Consider the following 22,489-nt stretch of genomic DNA (forward strand, 5'->3'; position numbering starts at 1 on the left):
AACCACTTGACACGATTATGGATGGGCCTCTTACATGGCAAAAGGAGCCATCCAGGAAGGCAAATGCTTACCTAATTCAGCCCAGGCCCAGCGGTGCCATCACCTCCACATCTGGCCGCTTCCAAAACTGTCACATGGTATGGACCTGTCATTTTTTGTGATCTCATGTCAGGGGCCTGACTTATTTTAATGACTAAAATAGCCCCCTTTTCTATTATGGCCAATGCATAGAAGGGGACTGGCTTAGTTAATAAAATGAGCCAGTCAGCTAGCCCGCTGGGATAATGCTACAGAAAACGGGAGGTCCATACCATGTGACTTGGTGTTGGAATTTGGCTAGATGTAGAGGCGACGGCATCACTAGAGCCAAACTAGATGGGGTAAGTATTTTCTTTCCTTGGAAAACCTCTTTAAAAGGAACCTGTCATCACTTTCCAGTATATTAAGGCCCAATGTCCATGGGCGGATTTGATTTGCGGAATCTGCACGGGTCACCCGCGCGGAAGATCAGCAATTCAAAGTGTCCATAGGGAAGCATTGTCATCAAAAACTGAATTTAGGCCCAGTGTCCACCTGCGGATTTTATTCGCAAAATCCGCGCGGATTTGAGACGCAGAAATCCACGTAGATCGCCGCCCATAAAAATGAATGGGGCTTCCGCAACTGATTTTAGGTCTGCGGATTTGATTTTATTGTATTTTTTTAGTATCCGTGTGGATTTAAAATCGCAGCATGCTCCATTTCATCGCGGATTTCGCTTCATTCATCTCTATGGGAAATTAGGATCCGCAGCGATCCGCAAATACACTTAAATGCATTTGCAGATCCGCTGCGGATTTGAAGGTTAAAGCAATTGGGGAGGTAGGGAAAAGGCTTGTAGGTGGAGTTGCAGATTTTTTTCAGCGCGGATGATCCGCAGTGCGTCTGCGCGGAAATACCCCACAATCCGCGATCACTCGCAAGCATTTAAAAATAATTTTTAAGAATTTTATAGATGATCCGCATTGCATCCGCAGCGGATGCACTGCGTGCCATGGACATTAGGTCCTGGCATCTGCTACTACGAGCGGTACGTCATCCACAAATAGCACACACAGTCTTTTCACTGACCAATGCATGCGCAGGTCATTTGTTCCTTTTTGTCGACAGCTTGCACCAGTTAGCAAACACAGAGTGCATGCATGAAATCTGCCATGATCTGTGGATGATGTACGGCTCCTATGAGCAGAGGGGCAGGTTAAGGGGGAGAACCTCCGCCAGCAGACAGTGCAGCCCGCCCACTGGACTGATCAGCGAGGTCCGGTGACTGGTAGGGATGGTACTAGTAATTATTAGGAAATTATAGCACCAGTGTTTCTGGTGGCACAATGCGCCACACAGCTCTGCTACATGGTACATTCATTATGATCTCCACACATCATACACACAGCACACTACACACACACTTCTACTACATCGGTCTTGATTACAACTCATTACACACACCGCTTTACTACATCATCCTGATTGCCACACAGCACATTACGCACACAGTTCTACTACATCCATCCTGACCCCACACATTACACACACCGCACATTACACAGACAGCTCTAGTACATCCTGATTCACACACAGCTCTGCTACATGGTACATCCATTATGATCCCCACACATCACACACAGCTCCACTACATCCATCTTGATTCCCACACATTACACAAACCGCTTTGCTGCATCCTGATTCACACCCATTACACACACAGCCTACTACATCCATCCTGACTCCACCCATCACACACAGCACATGACACACACAGCTCTGTAACAACCTGATTCACACACAGCTCTGTAACATGGTATATCCATTATCATCCCCACACATTACACACACAGCTCTACTACATCCTTCTTGATTCCCACACATTACACACACAGCTCTACTACATGGTACATCATGATCCCCACACATCACACACACAGTTCTACTACATCCATCCTTACCCCACACATCACACAAACAGCTCTGCTACATCCTGATTCACACACATCACACACACAGCTCTACTACATCTATCTTGATTTACACATGACACACAGCTCTGCTACATCCTGATTCACACACATCAAGCTCACAGATTTGCTACATCCACATTCATCCTGATTTCCACACATCACCAGACTCTTGGATACAGTGATGAGCCCCTGGTCATGTGATTCCTGACTCCACCCACACAGGTGATCACATGACAGTGATGTCATCACAGGTCCTGGTAGTATCTGCTGTCAGTTTATCCAGTATACACTACTTTCTACCAAACTACACAATGGTTCCTCCCACAAGTGACGTCACCGCAGATCCTTCAGCCCACCGGATCTCTGTGGTGGCAGTAGGTTGGTGTCTTCTGTCAGGACTGCCTAGTTATGTCTGAGATAATAGCGGTTTAGTTGTATTCTCATTTTGCTATTTTGGTCCTCCCCTTTTCAAGAGCCCCAACTGTGTTGCTCTTCTGTCGGTCGGACTTTGTGTTTTATATATGTTGTAGGACCTTCGATGACATCGCCAGGTGGCGGAGTGATGACGTCTACAGGGGCGGAGCATCAGAAGCACTCACATACTAATTGACAAGTGGTCATTAGCAGTTTGACTGCCTACAGATTCGCTGTAATGCAGGGTAGTGGCCTGCGGTGCTACCTTCCTGCTCGTGCATTGCTGTTTGTACGTTATTTCTATAGGGGCACGGACTGTTGAACCAACACATAGGGCAGTGATACATGGCTGTGTTTGCATGTGCAAAATACAAGAATAGAACCCATTGATTTCAATGGGTTCGTTTTCATAAGCCTGTTTTGCCCGTGCGCAGCAAAAGTGCCATAGAAATCAATGGGATGTGCGAAAATACGCAAGGGTAAGAGTGAAACACTGCGCCTTATTAGACTTAAATAGCCATTAAATTCTACGGAAAGGGGGTCATGCTCGTGTGAACTGGGCCTGTGAGCGCAAAACTTACAATAATATGTGCAGACACATGCCGATTAGGATCTTGTTCAGACCTCGATCGTGTGCAAATATTCTGCGGCGAGCGTATTTGCGCTAAAGCTCGTGTGACGCCGCCTTTAGATAAGGAAATGACAGACGCTGCAATTTTAATATTTGCTTCTATTCCTGGAAGTGCGCGCTGCGAGAAGTGATGCTGTAATAGTACATTATAAAGGCAGCTGTGTAAACATTCTGCAACGGTTGGAACAGCAGGGAGTTTACCTTCCGTGTTTCCCGCGGTTCTCGGCTGGTTCGCACTTACAAAAAGAACAGTTTGTGAAGTTTATTAGAGAGCCGTCAACTGTGTCATTTGCTAATCCAGTAGTATAATCCACTATAAAGTCACTTAACCCTCAGTCTGCCTCTGTAACTAATCGTAAAAGGTTAATCTGGCTTCGCATTACGTTTTTGCGTCCTGTGTGTAATTTTCCTTTAACCCCTTTCTGACGGCCAATACACCTTTATGCTGACCTCACAAGTGGGCTTTAAATGTGCACATACATCTTTATAAGCAGAGGCTTTGTTGACTTCTGCCAGCCAGACTCCTGCTATAACTACCAGGAACGGAGAAACCTCAGATCCTGGCAGTTTAACCCCTTTCATGCCACAATCAATAGCAACTGCAGCATGTAAGCAGATGACAGGGGGAGGGGGTCATTCTGTCTCCCATCAGCACCCTGCAATGTGATTGCAAAGTACCACTGGGTTCCCATAGCAGGCAGAAGCCTGACGAAGACCTCCATGTCTGCCATGTAATTCACCCTATTAGACCCCGCCTCTTGTGGACTCTAATAGGCTGCTGTCATAGGCTTCATAGAATGCACCACATAAATAATGCAGTGTACTACTCTAGAGATCGAACAATCGCAACTTCAAGTCCCCTTCAGGGATTAAAGTCAAAAAATTCAAGAAAGTTCAATTTAAGGAATTGCTTTTCCCCACAAAAAAAAAACCTTTTTAAATGGATAAAATACAAAAAAAGAGGGTAACCCCCCCCCCCCCAATATTGTAGGTATTACCGCCTGTGTAATGACACAGACAATTAAAATATTTTGTTATTTATCACGCATGTTGAACGTTGTAAAAAGTTTTAAAAAGTACACCGGAATTGTTATTTTTCTTTGGTTTGCTTCCCAAAAAATGTAATAAAACAGTCACATGCACCTCAAACTGGTACCAAAAACTACAACTCTTCCTACAAAAACAAAACCCTCACAGAGCTCGTTACCTGGAAAACTGAAAAGCTATGGGTCTTAGGGCTATTACAGACGACCGTATATCGGCACGGTTTTCACTCAGAGCCGATATACGGTGTCCTTGTCTGCAGGGGGAGGAGGATGGAAGAGCCAGGAGCAGGAACTGAGCTCCCGCCCCTTGCCACTATTTGCAATGGGAGGGGTGGGATGGGGGCAGAGCTAAGCAACGGTACTTAGCTCCGCCCCCATCTATTGCAAATAGCAAAGAGGGGGCGGGAGCTCAGTTCCTGCTCCTGGCTCTTCCATCCTCTCCCACTGCAGACAAGGACACCGTATATCGGCTCTGCATGAAAACCGAGCCGATATACGGTCGTCTGAAATAGCCCTTAGAATCATGCGTTGCAGGTTCATTTTTTTTCTTTAACCCCTTAAGGACACGGCCTATTTTGGACCTAAGCCGCAACAATTTTGGGGGATTTTCATCTCCTTTTTTCAAAAGCCATAACTTTGTGGACTGTCGATACGGCCGTATAAGGGCATGTATTTTGCGTGGCGAACTGTAGTTTTTATTGGCATCATTTTCAGGTAAATATACTATATTGTAAAACGTTTATTAATTTTATTTTGAGAGCAGGGAAAGAAAAACATCAATTTTGCTATTGTTTTTTTTTTTTTTTTACAGCGGTAATCATGCAGCATAAATGACACAATACATTTTTTCTGCGTGTCACTACGATTACAACGACCCCAAAAATCTTATTTTTTTTTAGGTTATTCCACTTCTCCACAATAAAAACCCTTGATTTGGAATTTTTTTTCTACAATCGCTGCATTCAAGGACCTATAACTTTATTTTCCCATGGACGGCGCTGTCAGGGCTTGTTTTTTGTGTGACGAGCTGTAGTTTTTATTGGTACCATTTTGGGGTACATACAGATTTTTTATCCCTTTTTAATGCGTTTGTTTGGTGGCAAAATGAAGAAAAAAAGCATTTTGCCTCAGTTATATTTTTTTTACCTTTTTTTGCCGTGCAGGATAAATAGTACGTTCTATTTTTTGTACAGGTGTTACGGATGCGATGATACCAAATATGTGGGATTTAACTATTTTTTTATACAAAAAGGTTTTTTTTTTGTAAATATGTTTTTACACTATTTTCTTTTTTTTTTTCTTACACTTTTTATATCCCTGTAGGGGACCTGATCCATAGCAGGTATGATAAATGCCTTATCGCTTGTAATAACGATCATAGGCAACGGCAAGCCGGAAAGCCAGTATCTGGTGTCCTGTTGCTACGGCAACCTATCGGCGGGTGAGTCCAACGCCGTCAGAGGGAGCGCCCTCCATCTGTAAACCCTTTACATGCTGCAATCTACTTAGATCGTGGAATGTAGGGGGTTAAAAGCGGAGATTAATGTTATTAATGATCTTGGGGAGTGCAGCAAGAGGCTGGCTCCCGCTACGGGATGGCGTGGGCTCTGCTCCTAATCCATCGCCATTCGTGGTTACGTTAAGTACCACGCTGCCATGACGTAACCTTACTTCGTATAGCATTACGGGGTTTAAAAATGTGCTTTTATTACGCAAAAGTAGTAAAAAAAAACAACAAAAAAACCCTATAAAGTTGGTATCGCAGATCTGATCCACATAAGAAAGTTATCGTGGTATTTTTACAGAACGGTGAACGCCCTAAAAACAAACCCCAAAAAGAATGGCAGGATTTCTGGGCGCTTTTTCTATCTGTCCTCCCCAAAAAAATGTAACAGTTTTACAACCTGTCGAGGCGCCATTAAAAAAAAATACAACTTGTCGCTTCATAAACAAGCCCTCATGCGGCTGCGCCGAGTTACGTCGCTTGCGATGGGATGATGAAAATCGCTCAGTTCCTAAAATACAAAATAGGCCGGTCACGAAGGGGTTAAGAAATAAGCAGGCGAATCCGGAGCCGGACGCCTCTGTGTGACATCCTGTTGCCGTAGACTGCGCCATCCTGTTCTTCAGCAGGACAATGAGACACGTGAGGGCTTTTTTTGTCGACAACACAAACGAAAACACGTTAAAGAGACACTTTTAATCGTGATGGAAGCTCTAGTGAAAACCCGAGGATCAGTTTGGGGCAAAAAAACCCCAAAACATTAAACAAGACATAAAAACATGACAAGAACAGATTCCAGCGGGGTGTCATCTTATCTAGAAAACACAAAATCTGCAAATTTGTTGCCAATAGCAACTAATCACAGCGCAGCTTTCATTTCTTCTACTGCTGAGGTAAAATGAAAGCTGCGCTGTGATTGGTTGCTATTTCTTCTACTGCTGAGGTAAAACGAAAGATGCACAGTGATTGGTTGCTATTTCTTCTACTGCTGGGGTAAATGAAAGCTGCGCTGTGATTGGTTGCTTTTTCTTCTACTGTTGAGGTAAATGAAAGCTGCGCTGTGATTGGTTGCTATTTCTTATACTGCTCGGGTAAAACGAAAGCTGTGCTGTGATGGGTTGCCATTTCTTCTGCTGCTGAGGTAAAACGAAAGCAGCGCTGTGATTGGTTGCCATTTCTTCTACTGCTGAGGTAAAACGAAAGCAGCGCTGTGATTGGTTGCCATTTCTTCTACTGCTGAGGTAAAACGAAAGCTGCGCTGTGATTGGCTGTTAGAGCCAGTTTTCATTTCTTACACAGCTGAGGTAAACTTATGTAGCAATTAATGACATTGATGAACATTTCAGCTAAAAGAAATCTTACAGAAGAGGATTGCTCAGAAGGTTGATGCGCTAAATGCGCAGCACCTCATAGTCACATTTTTGCCGAACGAATGATTTGGGATCGCTGCAAAATGGTGCAGTAACATCAGTTATTATGTAGGAGGAGGAAATAACTTTGAAAGCCCAATTTTCAATAACCAATTCATGCGCTTATAGCACCGTGCATATAGTATATTTAAGTAGAGCTGCAGTGTAAAGAATGGTGGACAGAGCAGTAGTCTTATATTGTGTTCCCCTATCGGCTAAACATGGCCAAGATGGGACCACAACTGTGGAGGGATTGGAATTCTGAAGCAGACAGACATTCTTAAACTGGCTCTGTGGTAACCATAACTACTACAGACGTTGGTGGGAGTGACGTGGTTTCCCTAACGGGGCAGATGTGGAAACAGCGTCACTCCCATCGACTTCTATGAAAGTTATAGAAAGAGCACAGTTAAGGGCGCTCGGCGCGTTCTGTAATCTCAACTAGCCCGGTGGCTATGCCATAAAGTCTGAGAGGGGATTACCCCTCTATTAACCTCTTGTGAGCCAAACAGTAACCATAGAGGGCATCCTATAGGAGGAGGACTGTATAGTGGAAGATGGATCTAATCTTTAAAGCGACCCTCCGCTTATAGACAAACATGGCCGCACTCCTTCTCCGACTACCTGATCCACACTGTACATTAGTATGCATCACTAATCCAAGACACACCTGCTCTGATTGGCCAGTGGTGCCCATGTGAGCAGCACTGGCCAATCAGAGCATCATGTAGTGTCTTGGACTGCTGATGCATACTAATGTACAGTGTGTACAAGGTAGTCAGAGAAGGAGTGCGGCCATGTTTGTCCAGGACCGGAGGGTCGCTTTAAAGGGGTTATCCAGGCAGCGGCCCCTGATGTCTGAGAAAAAGCGCTTCTCCTGTGTAGCAGGGGGGTTCGTAATTGCAGCACAACTCTCAATGTAATCAATGGGAGCTGCCTGTAATTACAAGCGCCTGCCACTACACAGGGGGCAGAGCAGTGCTTCTGCTCCGACCCTTGCAAGCTGCTGCCTGGAAACGCCCTTTAAGCTTTTGGACATACCTAGCAGGAAATGGTGTTTCCCAATCACAGAACTATATAAACGTGTTAGCCCCAAGAGCTTATGCTCTAATGTTGGCCATTAATATTATGCCTGAAGGCTCGGCTCACTCGAGCATGGAATGATAATGTCAGTGGCAAGATAGGGAACCAGCGGCTGCCAGACCCCTTGGCGTGACCCTGAAGTTCTATAGACTCATATAGGTGCCACAGTGCAGTTCGATCCACCAGAGAGGTTGTACCAGGCCGGGGGACTGGAGACCAAATTTTACAAGAAGACCACAGTCCCCATATTCATTCATACACGCAAAGTAGTCGGCGCCATATTCTTTTGAAAGTTCCGAAAAAATTTGTCTTTGCTGCCCATAGCAGCCAATCACAGCGCAGCTTTCATTTCTTATACTGCTAAGGTAAAACGAAAGCTGCGCTTGGTTACTATAGGCAACATTTCCACCAAAATCATAGATTCAAAACCCGCAGCGTCCGTGCAGACTGATGCAGTCAGGACCCATTGTGAAAACGTTGCGGATTCTTCTACGTGTAAACGTATAGTTTTCATAAGACTGTGCGGCCGGGCTACTTTTCCGCGACCCCTCCTATCTAATGCACTCAAGTGTTTGCGCACGCAGTTGAATAATGACGCCACACTGTGCTCCATGCATCCAATGCAGTTTATTACAGTGTATCCTGTGCCTACACAGCACCGCATCTCGTGCGTGAACGCCGGTGGAAGAAGACAGTGGTCCAACACCTTACACTGTGAGCGGAGGAGTGGTCCTCGCATCCAACTAACACAACGCCTGGCTACAGCTAATATAGCATTTGCTCCCATATAACCCAAGCGAGCATATATAACTTTCCCTTCTGTTTACTTCCTGCAGGAACGGCGCTCAGAAAGTAAAATGAAACAAAAGGAAAATCTGTTCCCTGAATCGGGTGAATATATTAAAATGTCTTAAAGGAGCAAATTCTACCTTAGCCAACGCCATAAGGAAAACCTACAACAGAAAGTAGACAATAAGATTGTGGGTTAATGTTAAAGGGGTAGTCCAATCACCGAAACTTCCACCCTATCCACAGGATGGGGGGTAAGTATCTGAGCGGTGGGGACCCGACCGCTCGGCCATCTCCGACGGTCCCACTGGAATGAGAGGAGCGGCATTGTGTATGCGTGACCACTACTCTATGGTATCAGCGACCATTCTTAGGATCGGTGGGGTCCCAGAGGTAGTATCTACACCCGATACTAAGGGGGACTTTTACACGGAGCGAGAAATCGTTCACCTAAGTGGCCACTGACACAGTTTGCTCATTCACTAGTGCAGCCAAGTTTTTTTTTTTTTTTTTACCGGATCGCTCAGTCATTCAGTTCAGTGAATGAAAAGGACTGAACGATAAGCGAACGAGCAAACGATGATTTTCATTCTTGCATGAAATGAACAATAAGCGAACAGATACTCCTCATTCATCAGGCGCCGTGTTTACACTGAACGATAATCGTTTCATGTAAAAGCACCTACACTCTCTATGCAGCTCCCTTAGCAGGACAGCCCTTTAATAGGCGTAGTCCAGGTACGGGGCGCTTTTTCAAGTATTCACCCATCCAGAGACTGGGTGAAAACTGATTGATTGGTGAAAATGGGATTTGTGGGGGTGCTAGCGCTTGGACCCCTACCATTGTCCTCACTTCTAGGTGGCTTCTCCCACCTACAGGGATATCCCTGAATGGAGCACAGGTCGGGCTTCTCCCTTTATTTCAATGGGTTGACGTAACTAGCTGAGCACTTTGTACTCCGCTATCTCCGGCAGACACATTAAAAATGAATGACGCAGCATCTGTCCTCTATTTAATCACCTCCTCAGTGCGAGGGCTGCAGCGAGGAGGATGGGGGGACGGGACCCCCTTTCTTGGATCAGTAGAGGGCCCAGTGGTCAGACCGTAGTGCTTTATCCGTTTTCAGCCATCCAATGGATAGGTGAAAATTTGAGAACATCCCATAACTGGAATACCCCTTTAAGTCAGCATCCCGTCCGGACACAGTAACACCACAGAGTAAAGCATCGTTCAGACGGATGCAATATGGTCACATTTTAGCGTCCACAATGCTGGGGCCTGAGCCTGGGTCTATTCCGAATTAGGATCAGTTTGCGGCGCGTTTACGTCTTTAGACTCATCGTCGCACCAGGACTGGCGGCCGTTATTATATCCATCTTAGGGATAGCCTTATATATATAAAAAAAAAAAATCCCAGTGGTGCCAAGATGGTCCAATCTATCCCAACTCCTACGCTTACCAACCACAGCCATGGGTTGTGGGATTGGTTTGATCGCCACCCATGATCATCTCGAAGGCCACTTTCACACTGCAGTTTTGCAATCCGTTTAACCCATGCACCAAAAAGGCTCGCGGGGCATAGTCAAATGGATCCAGGGGCTCCCATTCACTGCCCAGAACCTCCCTTTGGTCTACATGCGGCTGGTATCTATTGGGGATACTCTTTAGCGCCATTCCATCCAGACACATGCTTAAAAAACAACCCATATCCGTTAAGTGGCTAATAGTTAATAGCACCCATTTAACATATACACCATAAGCTTACCCTGACGTATCCATTAAACAGGTACCATTGGATCAAGGACACAATAAACGGATGCCTAACAGTAGCATCCATGCCCGAAAGTGATAATAGCATCCACTCATTTATAGAATGCCATTATATCCTATGGGTGACAGATGGCACCGTTAGACATCCATCACTGCCTCCGCTAAGTGTATACAGTGGGAGCTTTTCCTGATGCATACATTAAAAAGTAAGCCATTAACACAGTGTGACGAGCCTTACGGCTGCTTTAACCCATTCCTTGCCCGGTCACGGAACCTGGTGACGTGTTATATGTAGAAACTGCTCAGCAGTTTGCTCCTTTCTTTGCCGTATATGCCTGCAATGTTGGCCGTGAAAGGGTTAAATTTCACAAAAAGTTAAAGTTACAGTCGATTTTTGTTCCAGGAACCACCGATACGAATAAATGAGGGCGATTTATGACTCTACCATGCAAAATGAAGGTACATCGACACGCCCGTCATCCCTGCAAGGATCCTGGCATGACCGCAGCCCTACTGACTCAAAAGGTGAGCGTCGGAGGAATCGATGATGCAGCAAGTTTGGGTCAGTAGACCCGCCGTAGGGCCAGGACACTCTTGTGTATTACGGGCACATAGATGAGATGTAATATGCTGGTGTGAAAAAAGCCTTACAATTAATTGATCTTTGCTGGTCATAGTTCAGAAGTCCGCTGTGCGCCAAATATTCAATCAGTAGTGACCAATGTTACAAAACTAATGTTACAGATCATTTTCCGGACAAGTGAGAAGTTTCCTTTTGTCACCATAAGGGTAGGGCTACACAGTAATTTTGGCCGCACGACCAAAGATCGCAGTTTAGCCCTGCAATCTCCTAGTGGAAGTCAATGCAGTCCCGGTGTGGCTCACAAGTTTGCGGCAAATCTTAAGTCCAGCAAAGTTTCATTCTTTTGCCATCTGCAATCACATCAACTTGCAGGTTGCAGCTCAGCTTGCATTGACTTCTACTAATCTAGTAGATCACATGGTTATACTGCAATCGTTGGTTGTGTCGCCGTTGCATAATACCTTCCGCTTTGTTTATTCGACCTGGACTGAGATACAATGGAGAAGATAAAGGTCCATTTTGGGGGCCGAACCAGTAAACTGAAGAAAGGAAAGCAACAGTAGCAATCTCAAGCCGAGACCCATAATGGTCTTCTTGTGTAGGACACAAAGAGCAACCTCATGGGAAAACCAACAGGGACTCAACTTTGACCTAATGGCTTTTACGACTTGATGGCCCAAACTACTTGTACTTTCTAAAGCACTGCTCATGCTACTCAAGTGGTCACCGAGGATCCAAAAATCGACTGCAACTTTAGCTATGCATAGACAACAATACAATTCTATCCACAACGACTGCAACGGTACAGTACAAAAATAAAATTAAAAAAAAAAAAAAATGTCCAACTAGGATAGGAAAGAAGAGAAGGCGGTTGTGCAGGTCCCTCTCTTATTTTGCTACCTTCAAGCTGGGGCAGCAGCGGCTGAGGAAAACTTCCTACAGGTATATATAGGCACTTCGTAGGACATCTCAACGTATGTGTCGCTCCAGTGCCATCCACGACGGGACTAGGAGTTTGGTAGAGAGGTGACCAAGGAAGGAGCTTAGGGCATCAAATACAGCTATTCAATGTCAAGTCTAGTGTTTCAGTCTCTGATTTCCAAGTCTCCTTCTATAAACTTAACAGTCCAAGGTCTCTGCTGGTAGCCACTTCTCTCCAAAATACTTAGCTGCTGCATCTATTGTTCTACCACCACCCAATGTCTTCTTTTGCCTGGTCCTCCAGGCTTATCCATGCTTGGTTAAGCATCATCTACCTGACATTAACATATAGTGGTGGATCGTAGCCTCACAATTAAGTCCTGCGGCTTGTAGGCACCAGATTCCACCTACTGACCTTTAATGGCTTGAGGTTCTACTCTTTGATCCTCCATCGTCAACCGATGAGTAGACCGCTGATCAGACTAAAGTATCAAGTATGATCTTTGGTTTTGTACCACAATTTTCAAAAAGGACTACTAGTCAAGACGGCCATGAAATCCATCCAGGATCTCCCAAAAAAAAAAAAAAAAAAGACACTTGAAAAGGAAAGACAATTTGACAATAAGCCTTGGAGTTGTTCTTCGGTTCAAGCATTATTCCAAAAAGTTGATCTGAAGGCTTCAGATTTTCCGCTCGATAGAACATGGGCTTTATGGATTGCGAACCTTTGCACTAGTCAATGTCTGAAAGTTCTTCAGAGGACACTTGGTCGTAGGGCGTGACACGTCTCCGCTATTTTTGAGCCATGGAATAGAGCCTTATGGAAATATAAAAAAAAGTTGCATTGACATTTAATTCCTGCCCTGTAACTAAGAGCTGGGTGCATTTATTTATGGTCCTATGCAGCGACATCTATGTGGTCAGGGCATTAGCATCATCAGTGCTATTGCTCAAACGTAAAGGATGAAATGCATGTGACATGTTCACACATGCCGTGTGCTTAACGGGCCGTCAGATATAGCATGCGGTTAAGACTATCAGAGGTTGTCAGTTTACGAAGATCCTAGCTTATTAATAAATAACTACTCTCGGATCGTAGGTAGTTTGTGGTCCACAACGTCAGCCTTGCTATAAGGTCTGGATTTTCTAAGCCCAGGCTTAGGTGCTAGAAGTTAAGAGCTCGAGTTTGCTTGGTTGAGATTTTTTTCTTTAAAGACTTTGAAACTTTTCCTGGTTCCTGTTTTGGAAAAAAGTCTTGCCGAATTCATAAGAGCTGATCATGATGGCGCAGGCTGGGGCAACCTTGATGACCCGCGGCATGAACCCTGTGGAAGGAAGGATTGAAAAAAAAACGTCACGTGTGGAAGAAAGGAGGAGGAAAGTGGCGAGTTAGGGTTAGGTACATCACCTGCAAAAAGGCCACGAGCTCCAGATTCTGCTTTGATGGTGCGCATGGCCCCCCAGGTAGAGGATCGCTTTCGCCTTGATGCACCTAGGTAAATTGTGAAGGTTAAGATTGAAGGATGGCCTATCCTCAAGCTTAGGCCATCAATACCCAATCAGTAGAGGTTTGACTACACATACCCCTGCCAATCAGCTGTTTAGAGTCAGTGATGCTCGTGTGATTACTGGGTCTTTAGGGTCTATAACTGCGTATGATCCGGTATGCTGTACTTTTTAAAGTGGCCGTTTTGAGTACCGCAGCTTTGACATATTGAAGTGCATGTGTTGCACCCTTCCTTCCCCCATTTGTTGACTGGGATTATAAAAATGGGTCAATTGACCGGGATAATAAAAAGCACCAGTCCACAGTTACCCCTCAGCTATAACTACAAAGTGACCCTTAATATACACATCCACATACTCTACCAACTCCTTACCTAATTCCATGTCTCCAAGTTCAATCTGTCTGTGAGTTTTCACTACATCAAATGGCAGAGTGAGGATGGCTGCCACCTAAGACGCAGGAAGAGAAGACACTATAACATTGGACGAGCCCGCGGCCGTCGGGCAAGCAGAGCGCAGAATACACAAGAGCAGCAGGAAGCAATATAATCGGACGTCTCTGCTTATTTTTAGCAGGGTAATAATAAGAAATAGGAATACGGGGGAACCGATGAGCGCACAAAACATGACTGCAGAGGACTTACAGCTCCGGACAAGGCCCCTGATGTGAAGCTGATGACAAACTGAGTCTCTGAAGTCCCCCAAGTGTCACTGAGCTGCTTCTTCACCAACTCATAATTAAACCAGTAAAGAGCTAGAGAGATAAAAAAAAGGAGACGTTATATGGAGTAATAGGGGGAAGTTATATGGGGTAATAGGAGGAGATATAGGGAGGTTATACAGTGTTTCCATAAAAAATAAGGCCCTGTCTTATATTAGATTTTGCCCCAAAAGAGGCACTAGGTCTTATCATACTTCTGTAGCAGGCTCGGTCCAGCTCCCTCCCGCTGCTCTCCACAGCTGACACGCTTTCTGAAGTCCTCGGCCGCTCATACAACATCACTTCCTGGTTATGGGATTCATAAATTCCACCTCCAGGAAGCAATGGCTGCGATTGGTTCTTCGACCGCTACTCAGCCAATCACTGCAGCTCTGCATGAACCGACACGATGGCTGTGATTGGCTAAGTAGCAGTGGAAGAACCAATCAACAGCCATTGCGTTGTACAGGCAACATTTAGGAGTTGGCTGAGCTGTGGCCAATCACAGCCATCGCATTGATTAATCTAGCGCTGCATTGACTGGCTCAGCAGCAGTCGAAGAGCCAATCACAACAATTGTTTCCTGGAGGTGGGATTTATGAATCCTGTACCCAGGAAGTGGTGATGTACAAGTGGCTGAGGACTGCGGGAACTGTGCTGAAACTCTGGAGAGCAGCGGGAGGGACCTGTACCGAGCTTGCTAGGTAATGTATTTTTTGTTTAATGTAGTTTACCTAGGGCTTATTTTGGGGGAAGGAATTATATTTCAAGCCTCCTGGAAAATTAGGCTAGAGCTTATTTTCGGGGAAACACGGTGTGAAGTAAAAGGAGGAGATTATATGGCGATATATACGGGGCGGGGGGGGGGGGGGGGGGGTTGAATTAAGTAGTAACATGAGGTTATATGAAGTAATAGGAGGAGATATAGGAGAGGTTCTATGGGGTAATAGAAGGTTATATGGAGATATGGGGGAGTTATATGAAGTAATAGGAGGAGAAGGTTATAAGAGTAATAGGAAGTATGAGATAAAGGGGGTGGTTATATGGAGTAATGGGATTGGTCTTTCAGTATAATTACCTGAAAACGGGACATCCCTCAGCACAGTCGGTCCCCATCCCTTCCAAAGTGACAACCATCCGCCCTGAGAGACAGCAGAACGCAGACAAGCTCCTAGCTCCATGTACGAAAGCTGACGAGACTGTAGTTTAGTGCGAATCAACTCTAGAGGACTGATGACTGTAACGGCACCCACTGGCACAGAAGCGATATAAGAAGTTATCATACAAAACATCACAACAAATAAGAAATAGATGTGAAAAAAAATAAATAAATATGCAACTCACAGCGGGCAAGTGCGCCGGCAACGAGCGGGATGTGACTGCCGCCGTATCCCATGTTGTAACAGAGAAAGTCTTTCAGATGATCGTAACAGGTGAAATAGATAATGGTTGCAGGTACAGCCATCACCCTGCGGGGGGAGACAGAGAGCGTGTCACTTGGGGACAGGTTACCTGCAGAAAAACACTGAGCATCTGGTCCCCGGCGGGACGGAGCGGCTTTACTCGTTGCCAAGTATAATACAAATTGGATAACAAAGAGGCGAGATAAATGTGTTGTAATGAACACTTTGTATTACATAATGGTAACTAATTGCGTTCTGCATCCATCTTTGATGAGTCTTATCTATACAGATATGTGATTAATGACAAGTTACTTTGTTAATCGTTTGCTAAAATAAGTTACTTTGAGCAATGTGAATGAATAATATACGTGAAACCGTTGGAAGGAACCTATAGAAGATAACGGGCGCACCTCTCCACTATATACTGATCAGCCATTAACATTAAACCACTGACAGGTGAAGGGAATAGCACTGATCTACAATGGCGCCTATGAGGGGAATACATTAGGCAGCAAGTCATCAGTCAGTTCTTGAAGTTGATGTTCTGGAGGAAGGAAAAACAGGAGGTAGTAAGGATATGGGCGACTCTGATGAAGGCCAAGTCGTGATGTGTAGACAATTGGGTCGGAGCATCTCCAAAACAGCAGGTTTTGTGTGGCGATCCCACCATGTCCTAAAGGGGTCCAAGGAAGGACAACCGGTAATAAGTGACAGACTCATAGGCAACCAAGGGTCGTTGATGCATGCGGGGACCAGAGGCTACCGTCTAGTCATATCCCATAGTAAAAGTTTCAGAAAAAGTTCCTACTGCCTGTAATAGAAAGGTTTCGATCACAAAGGACATCGCAGCTTTGTGTATATGGGGCTGTGAAGCTGTGGACCGGTCAGCATGCCCAATTGATGTGTCAGCATCAGAACTGGACCATTGAGCTTTGGAAGAAGGCACCTAGTCTGATAAATCAGATTTTCCTTTATATCATGTGGATGGCCGACTGCCTCACTTACCTGGGGAAGAGATGGCAAGCCTGTGGAGGCAGCACAGAATTATAGAATGGTAGAGTTGGAAGGGACCTGCAGGGTCATCTGGTCCAACCTCCTCCTCAGTGCAGGATCACTGGAGGGGGATAATCACCTCACATGATCTAGACTCTATGCTTCTCTTAATACATCCCAGAATTGTGTTTGCCTTTTTTACTGCTGCATCACATTGTTGGCTCATGTTCAGTCTGTGATCTATTAGTATACCCAAGTCTTTTTCACATGTGCTGCTGCTTAGCCCAATTCCTCCCATTCTGTATGTGCTTCTTTCATTTTTCTTGCCCAGATGTAGGACTTTGCATGATTGGTAATGTTGCGCCATCACATGCATGTAACACTGACAAGTACCACCTAATCACTGCACAGACTAAGGGCCAGCTTCATGGCAGCGATATTCCCTAATGACAGTGGCTTATTAAAGCAAAAGAACTGTTCAGGAATGATTTGAGAAACATGGGAAAGGGAGCAAGGTGAGGACTTCTCCAGCTTTCATTACTCCGTGACCGTTTGGTTCTATGTTGGTCGTCCTGGGTCATATTTACAACTTGTAACAGTTTGCAGGTATTTGGGCATCAATTCTGTCAGTAGGGGAAATACATGAGCGATGTTATCTAATTCCCTGTCTAACACTGCACTGTGGAGTAACATGGTTTATAGGTTTGGCCCGAAGTCTGCCTTTAAGACCCAGTACTTACAGTGTAGGAGGGAGGCCGCTCCACAGTGATGTTAAACCTTCGTAACGTGTGATCTTCACAAACGCGTCCTGCAGAAGAAGAGAAAATTACCATCTCTATAATGTATAGACCAAGTCTAGATGTCTAAGTCACAATGACCCCCGTCTACCCAACTTTTGGCTTGACAAGTATATAAAAAAAACCCTAGTGCCCTTCCCCACCGAGCCCAAGGGGGGCACTAGTTCACACCATGCCAGCCGTGCTTCTTTACTGTGCCCTTGGATCTACACATACAGTCCGGGCAATGCAGGAAAGTGCAGGTCTATATCAAAGTATATAAGCGATCCCCACTTACGGTTTTCAGCACCATGTACCATATTATGCTACTTACCAGTGTGCCGTGGAAGTGGGTGGGTGCTCGATACCAGGTACTACAAGCTGTAGCATGCTGGCACACGAACAGATGATCCATTAGACCGTTACAGTACAGGAAACAGCGCCCTGGGTGGGTAATAGAGAGAAGCTGGGTAAGAGGGTGAGGTACGTGAAGAATAACGCACGGGGTATGATGAGAAGGCTGCATGTTAGTACATGGGCTGAAGCTTTTAAGTAGCTTTAGCGCACATGGCAAAAAGTGAGCAAGAGCTGGCACGTGGGCAATGGTGCCCTATCAGATGGATTCTAAAACATTAGTACATATAACTAATAATTCTCAGGGACAGCAGATGTAAAGGGGACAGTATAAAAAAAAGTCATAAATCTATAGACGAGATAAAAAGGAATCCTCCCACATCCAGGGGCAGAAGAGGAGCAGATCAAAAACCACCCAGCCCAAAATAGTAGCAGGTATCTGCAGGTACTAAAAGGACGACAGAGGCCAATGACATGCAGGACACAACGCCTCGCAGTCTATGTCCCAAGAGCAACAAAGACAACACAGAAATTTACACATCACCCAGGGCTATGGGGTCAGCGTTGTGTACTCACATGTGGGATGGCGCAAGGGGGGTGCCCGGGGAAGAGACTTGACAGACATTACTGCAACACAACAGGAATAAATGAGGAATCAGAACATGACTGTGTATGCCATTTGTATTCTGCAGCTACAAATACATACAGGAACACCAATAGCGGCAGGAGGGTCTCGTGCAGGACGGCTCAGCGTTATATAGGTACGCTACTGGCAGTGTGCATGCAGATTAGTAGTGAAAGGACAACTTACCCCCTAGAGCTAGTGCACATCAAGTGTTAATGCAAGGTGTGAACTAAAAGGATCACGCTGCGCAAAACTTATAACCTATGAAGGTTCTATACTAATGCGCATAATAATCCTCTACAGGGGGCAATCTGGGAGTTCAAGGGGTTGTTCCAAAAATTTAGCTTATCCCCAGGATAGGGGACAAGTGCCTGATCGGTGGGGGTCTTCATGCTAGAACCACCTCTGATCACGAGAAAGGAGGTCCCATATCCCTCTGTATGAATGAGGCAACAGATGCGCTGCTGCTCCAGTCATCAATACCCATTTAGGAACTTTAAAAAGGGATTTCTGGGACTCAGGATAGGTCATCAATAGTTGATCGGCCTCTTCTCAGGCATGTGACATCACAATAAGTGGTCACAAGGCTTAAGAGCAACTCAGTCCCATGCAAGCGAATGAAACCAAGCTGTAATACCAGGCACCGCCACTATACAAAGTAGATGCTGTGCCTTGTATGGAGTGAAGATACAGTGGCATTTCAAATGATCGGTGGGGATCCCGAGGGGATAGACCTCTGCTGATCAACTATTGATGACCTATCTTGATAGCTTTTCCTGCTCGCCGAAAAGAGCAGAAAAGCGGAACCCCAAGCACAGATGTGAAAGCACCCCTATAAAAGCAGTTGCCATGCCAAAGAAAACCCTGCTTGTTGTCAGGGAATTGAAAACACTTATTCACAACTAACTGAAAACCAGATGCAAATACACCGTAACAAGCCGCACACCTGCGTCACGATCAGGACAGGTTTTCAGTTCTCGATAGCAAACAAGGACATCCACCATTCATTCACAGCAAGCAGATATGCTGAAAACAGTGAGGCATTGAAACAAAGCAAGTTCGAAAGTTGCAGAACTTTACGTAAAATAACGATTAGATTTCCTTTATCTTTCTAAAGTGTAAAACTTTTGACAGGCAGAAGTACTGATCGCAGCGATGAACGGGCTCCGCAGAAAGTCTATGGAGTCCGCACAAGACAACAGCATAACAGGCACAGCACTCAACTCCAGCACTTCTGCCTGCTTGCTTTAGTGATCGTGGGGGTCTCAGCACCCGGACCCCCACTGATCAGAGCTTCTAGCATAACTATGAAGGGTCAAAAGTTTTCAAAAAGTTTGCTTAACATCAAGTACATATCAATCACGCAGTCACTACATTAATAATTCCCTGCACTGAAGGACGCGGCGGCGGGTGCCCGAAACAAGACACTGCTGAAGGGGTGGGGAACGTATAACGAGCATCTCCCATTAGTAAGCATGCGCAGCACATGTAGATTAGTGTGGGACCCTCCACGGAATCAGGGGGGACGTTACCTTTGGAGAATGGTTTCTTCTGCGACTGCAGTCGGATCTTCACAACGTCGAGCGGCGTCACTGCGGAGGAGACAGAAGGTGAGCTGCGGGCAATCACAGGGCACCGCCGTCATCACCACACGAAGAATCAATCATTACCAAAAAGCGAGGTGAGAAGAGCGCCGGTTCCTGAGGCCATTATTTGCTGCAGTGGGCTGATCCCACACCGGGGGGCGCTGCTGTCCTCCACTGCCATCCCTGCCATGTGTTATACTTCAGGGGGTATCTGGGGAGGCAATAAAAACCTTGGGTAATAAGTGAAAAAAATAGCAGCTAAAGCAGCAGAAAAGTAAATGTCCAACAAACTCCCGATGCTCCCCGTCCCTCCTTATCTCCCCGCACCCTGCCGCAGGCGTGCCGCCATTACACGGCCCTGATAACAGGGCTGACAATCTATAGGACGCCACTCACAAGTCACGCGTCCACCACTTACCTGGTGCCTGGTGGGTGGCTCACAGTCTCCCCCTGCTGGATGATAAACGATAAGCAGCATCTTCACAGTGACTGTCAGGAAACAACAGGATCATCGATGCAGGTTAATTGCTGTACAAACACATTACATAAAGAGTTGCGTGTGTAGGCGCGACACCATTATTACGCTCCGATGAGCGCTCACTCGTTCAATGAGTGATACAGAGCGATAATTATATACATCCATGTAGAAAGAATGCAAACAGTGGCCATTTTAAGATCACACTAATATATATATATATATATATATATATATATATACACATACACATACACATACACACACACACATATACACACTATACGTCCCATTCAAAATATCACATATCTGCTAAGTAAAACCCATTTTACGTCTCCCTATATCATCCCCCTTGTGTAATACTTACCTGGAAACCTCAATGGAAACAGATCTATGCTAACAGACCCTAATTTACAAGCAATCTGCAATTTAACTAACGGAGAACTACAACTCCCAGCACGCCCTGGCAGCGGACAGAGGGCAGGGCATGCTGGGAGTTGTAGTTTCACAGCAGCTAAGCGCTAACAAGGTGTTCTACAGCACGGGCTGTGCACAGAATATTAACAGGACACATGTGACACGGCAGGGATCATACATGATGTGAGTACAGACACACATTATACACGTTCATGTCTCACCTGCGGCCCCTTCCACACTGGGGTCCCCGGACCCGCCGTCTATGGACCCACATGCCGCCGTCCGCGGCTCGTTACTGGGCCAAACCGGTTTCTGATCACAACAACTTGTCAATCACGGCTAAGCCCCGCCCGCTAGGGCGGATATACGGAGATCCTAACGTGCGATAGGTAGAAGAGGGAGTCAATCAAATACAAGCCACGCCTACTTAGAGGTTTCAGCCATCCCTTGTTCCCAGCATGCACTGCGGGCGGTATAAAGGAAGCGGCTCCATATAGAGACGCGTCACCTTTCACCCAGTTTTCGTACAGTCTGTAGAGGAGGGGGAGCGTGAGGTGAAGGGAGGACAATATGTAGACGGCCATGAGCTGCATAGTGGTCCCCACAGACCCCTGGAAACATGGCCAGCCATAGGGAGCATTCACACCCCTATATATATATATATTCTTGACATCCTGTTTTCTCTTAATTTACACATGCCTAACGATTTTAATTGGCTGTTACAGCGCAAAATACGCACCGACAGAACGCGCTGAGGTTTTTTTCATGCAACTGAAAATCCCCGTGAAAAATCCGTAGCTGTGAATGACCCCGGTGATATCTGGGCTCTGGCCACTGCATATTAGGGCTCTCACCAGCGTAAGCCTCTTATAGGCCAAGGGGGGAACCACTATTAGGGCCTCAGATGACAAGACCGTTCATCTAATCACCACAACTCTCATCATTTACAGATCTGCCCGAGATGGAACTGCAGGACGGGTTTTGTAGCAAAACGACAACTCCTTCAGGTGCTTATTGGGTGCCAACAATCCCCATACACCATCTTGACGTGCATTTCCCGCTCTGTGTGCGAAAGGCACAATTAGGTCAGTGATGATATCAGTCCTGTGTATACTGATACGGGGCTGATCTCAACACTCACTCAATTGTGCCTTTTGCACACAGAGCGGGAAATGCACGTCAAGATAGTGTATGGGGATTGTTGGCACACAGTAGGCACCTGAAGAAGTTGTCGTTTTGCTACAAAACGCGGCATGCAGTTCCATCTCAGGCTGATATGTAAATGATGAGAGTTGTGATTAGATGAACGGTCTTGTCAGCTGAGACCTCCTTCCCTTGGCCTATAAAGGCTCTCGGAGGCTCCTTGTGTGTAGTGACCTCTTCTTCCACTTGTGTAGAGCTTGTTGACCACTAGACGCCTCTACGATGCAGAGAAGAGATTTCACCCCATTACCAGAGTCTGAGAGGGGCGCATTTATGGGATGTGAGAAGCTTGATGGTCGTATCCAT

The 22,489-nt window shown here is 45.7% G+C and overlaps 1 protein-coding gene across 2 annotated transcripts; it reads right to left on the reverse strand.

Moving 5' to 3' along the window:
* Window positions 1–8,689: 8,689 nt before the first annotated feature.
* On the reverse strand, window positions 8,690–21,325 carry SLC25A39 (solute carrier family 25 member 39). Of its 2 annotated transcripts, none has more exons than XM_066587252.1 (13): window positions 21,202–21,325; window positions 20,507–20,577; window positions 20,173–20,299; window positions 20,035–20,094; window positions 18,454–18,504; window positions 17,858–17,967; window positions 17,488–17,555; window positions 15,696–15,820; window positions 15,430–15,603; window positions 14,296–14,405; window positions 14,026–14,101; window positions 13,554–13,637; window positions 8,690–13,470 (listed from the first exon to the last, which is right to left on the reverse strand). In XM_066587252.1, exons 3-13 carry the CDS (start codon window positions 20,276–20,278, stop codon window positions 13,355–13,357), a joined length of 1,080 nt encoding a protein of 359 aa, XP_066443349.1. In that variant the 5' UTR covers window positions 20,279–20,299; window positions 20,507–20,577; window positions 21,202–21,325; the 3' UTR covers window positions 8,690–13,354. The 2 variants fall into 2 exon arrangements, with proteins under 2 accessions (XP_066443349.1, XP_066443350.1); XM_066587253.1 differs by having other exon boundaries at window positions 20,507–20,616; window positions 21,202–21,276.
* Window positions 21,326–22,489: the final 1,164 nt, after the last annotated feature.

Source organism: Eleutherodactylus coqui, chromosome 13 (genome assembly GCF_035609145.1).
Source record: "Eleutherodactylus coqui strain aEleCoq1 chromosome 13, aEleCoq1.hap1, whole genome shotgun sequence".
In the NCBI taxonomy this organism is placed as follows: Eukaryota; Metazoa; Chordata; class Amphibia; order Anura; family Eleutherodactylidae; genus Eleutherodactylus; species Eleutherodactylus coqui.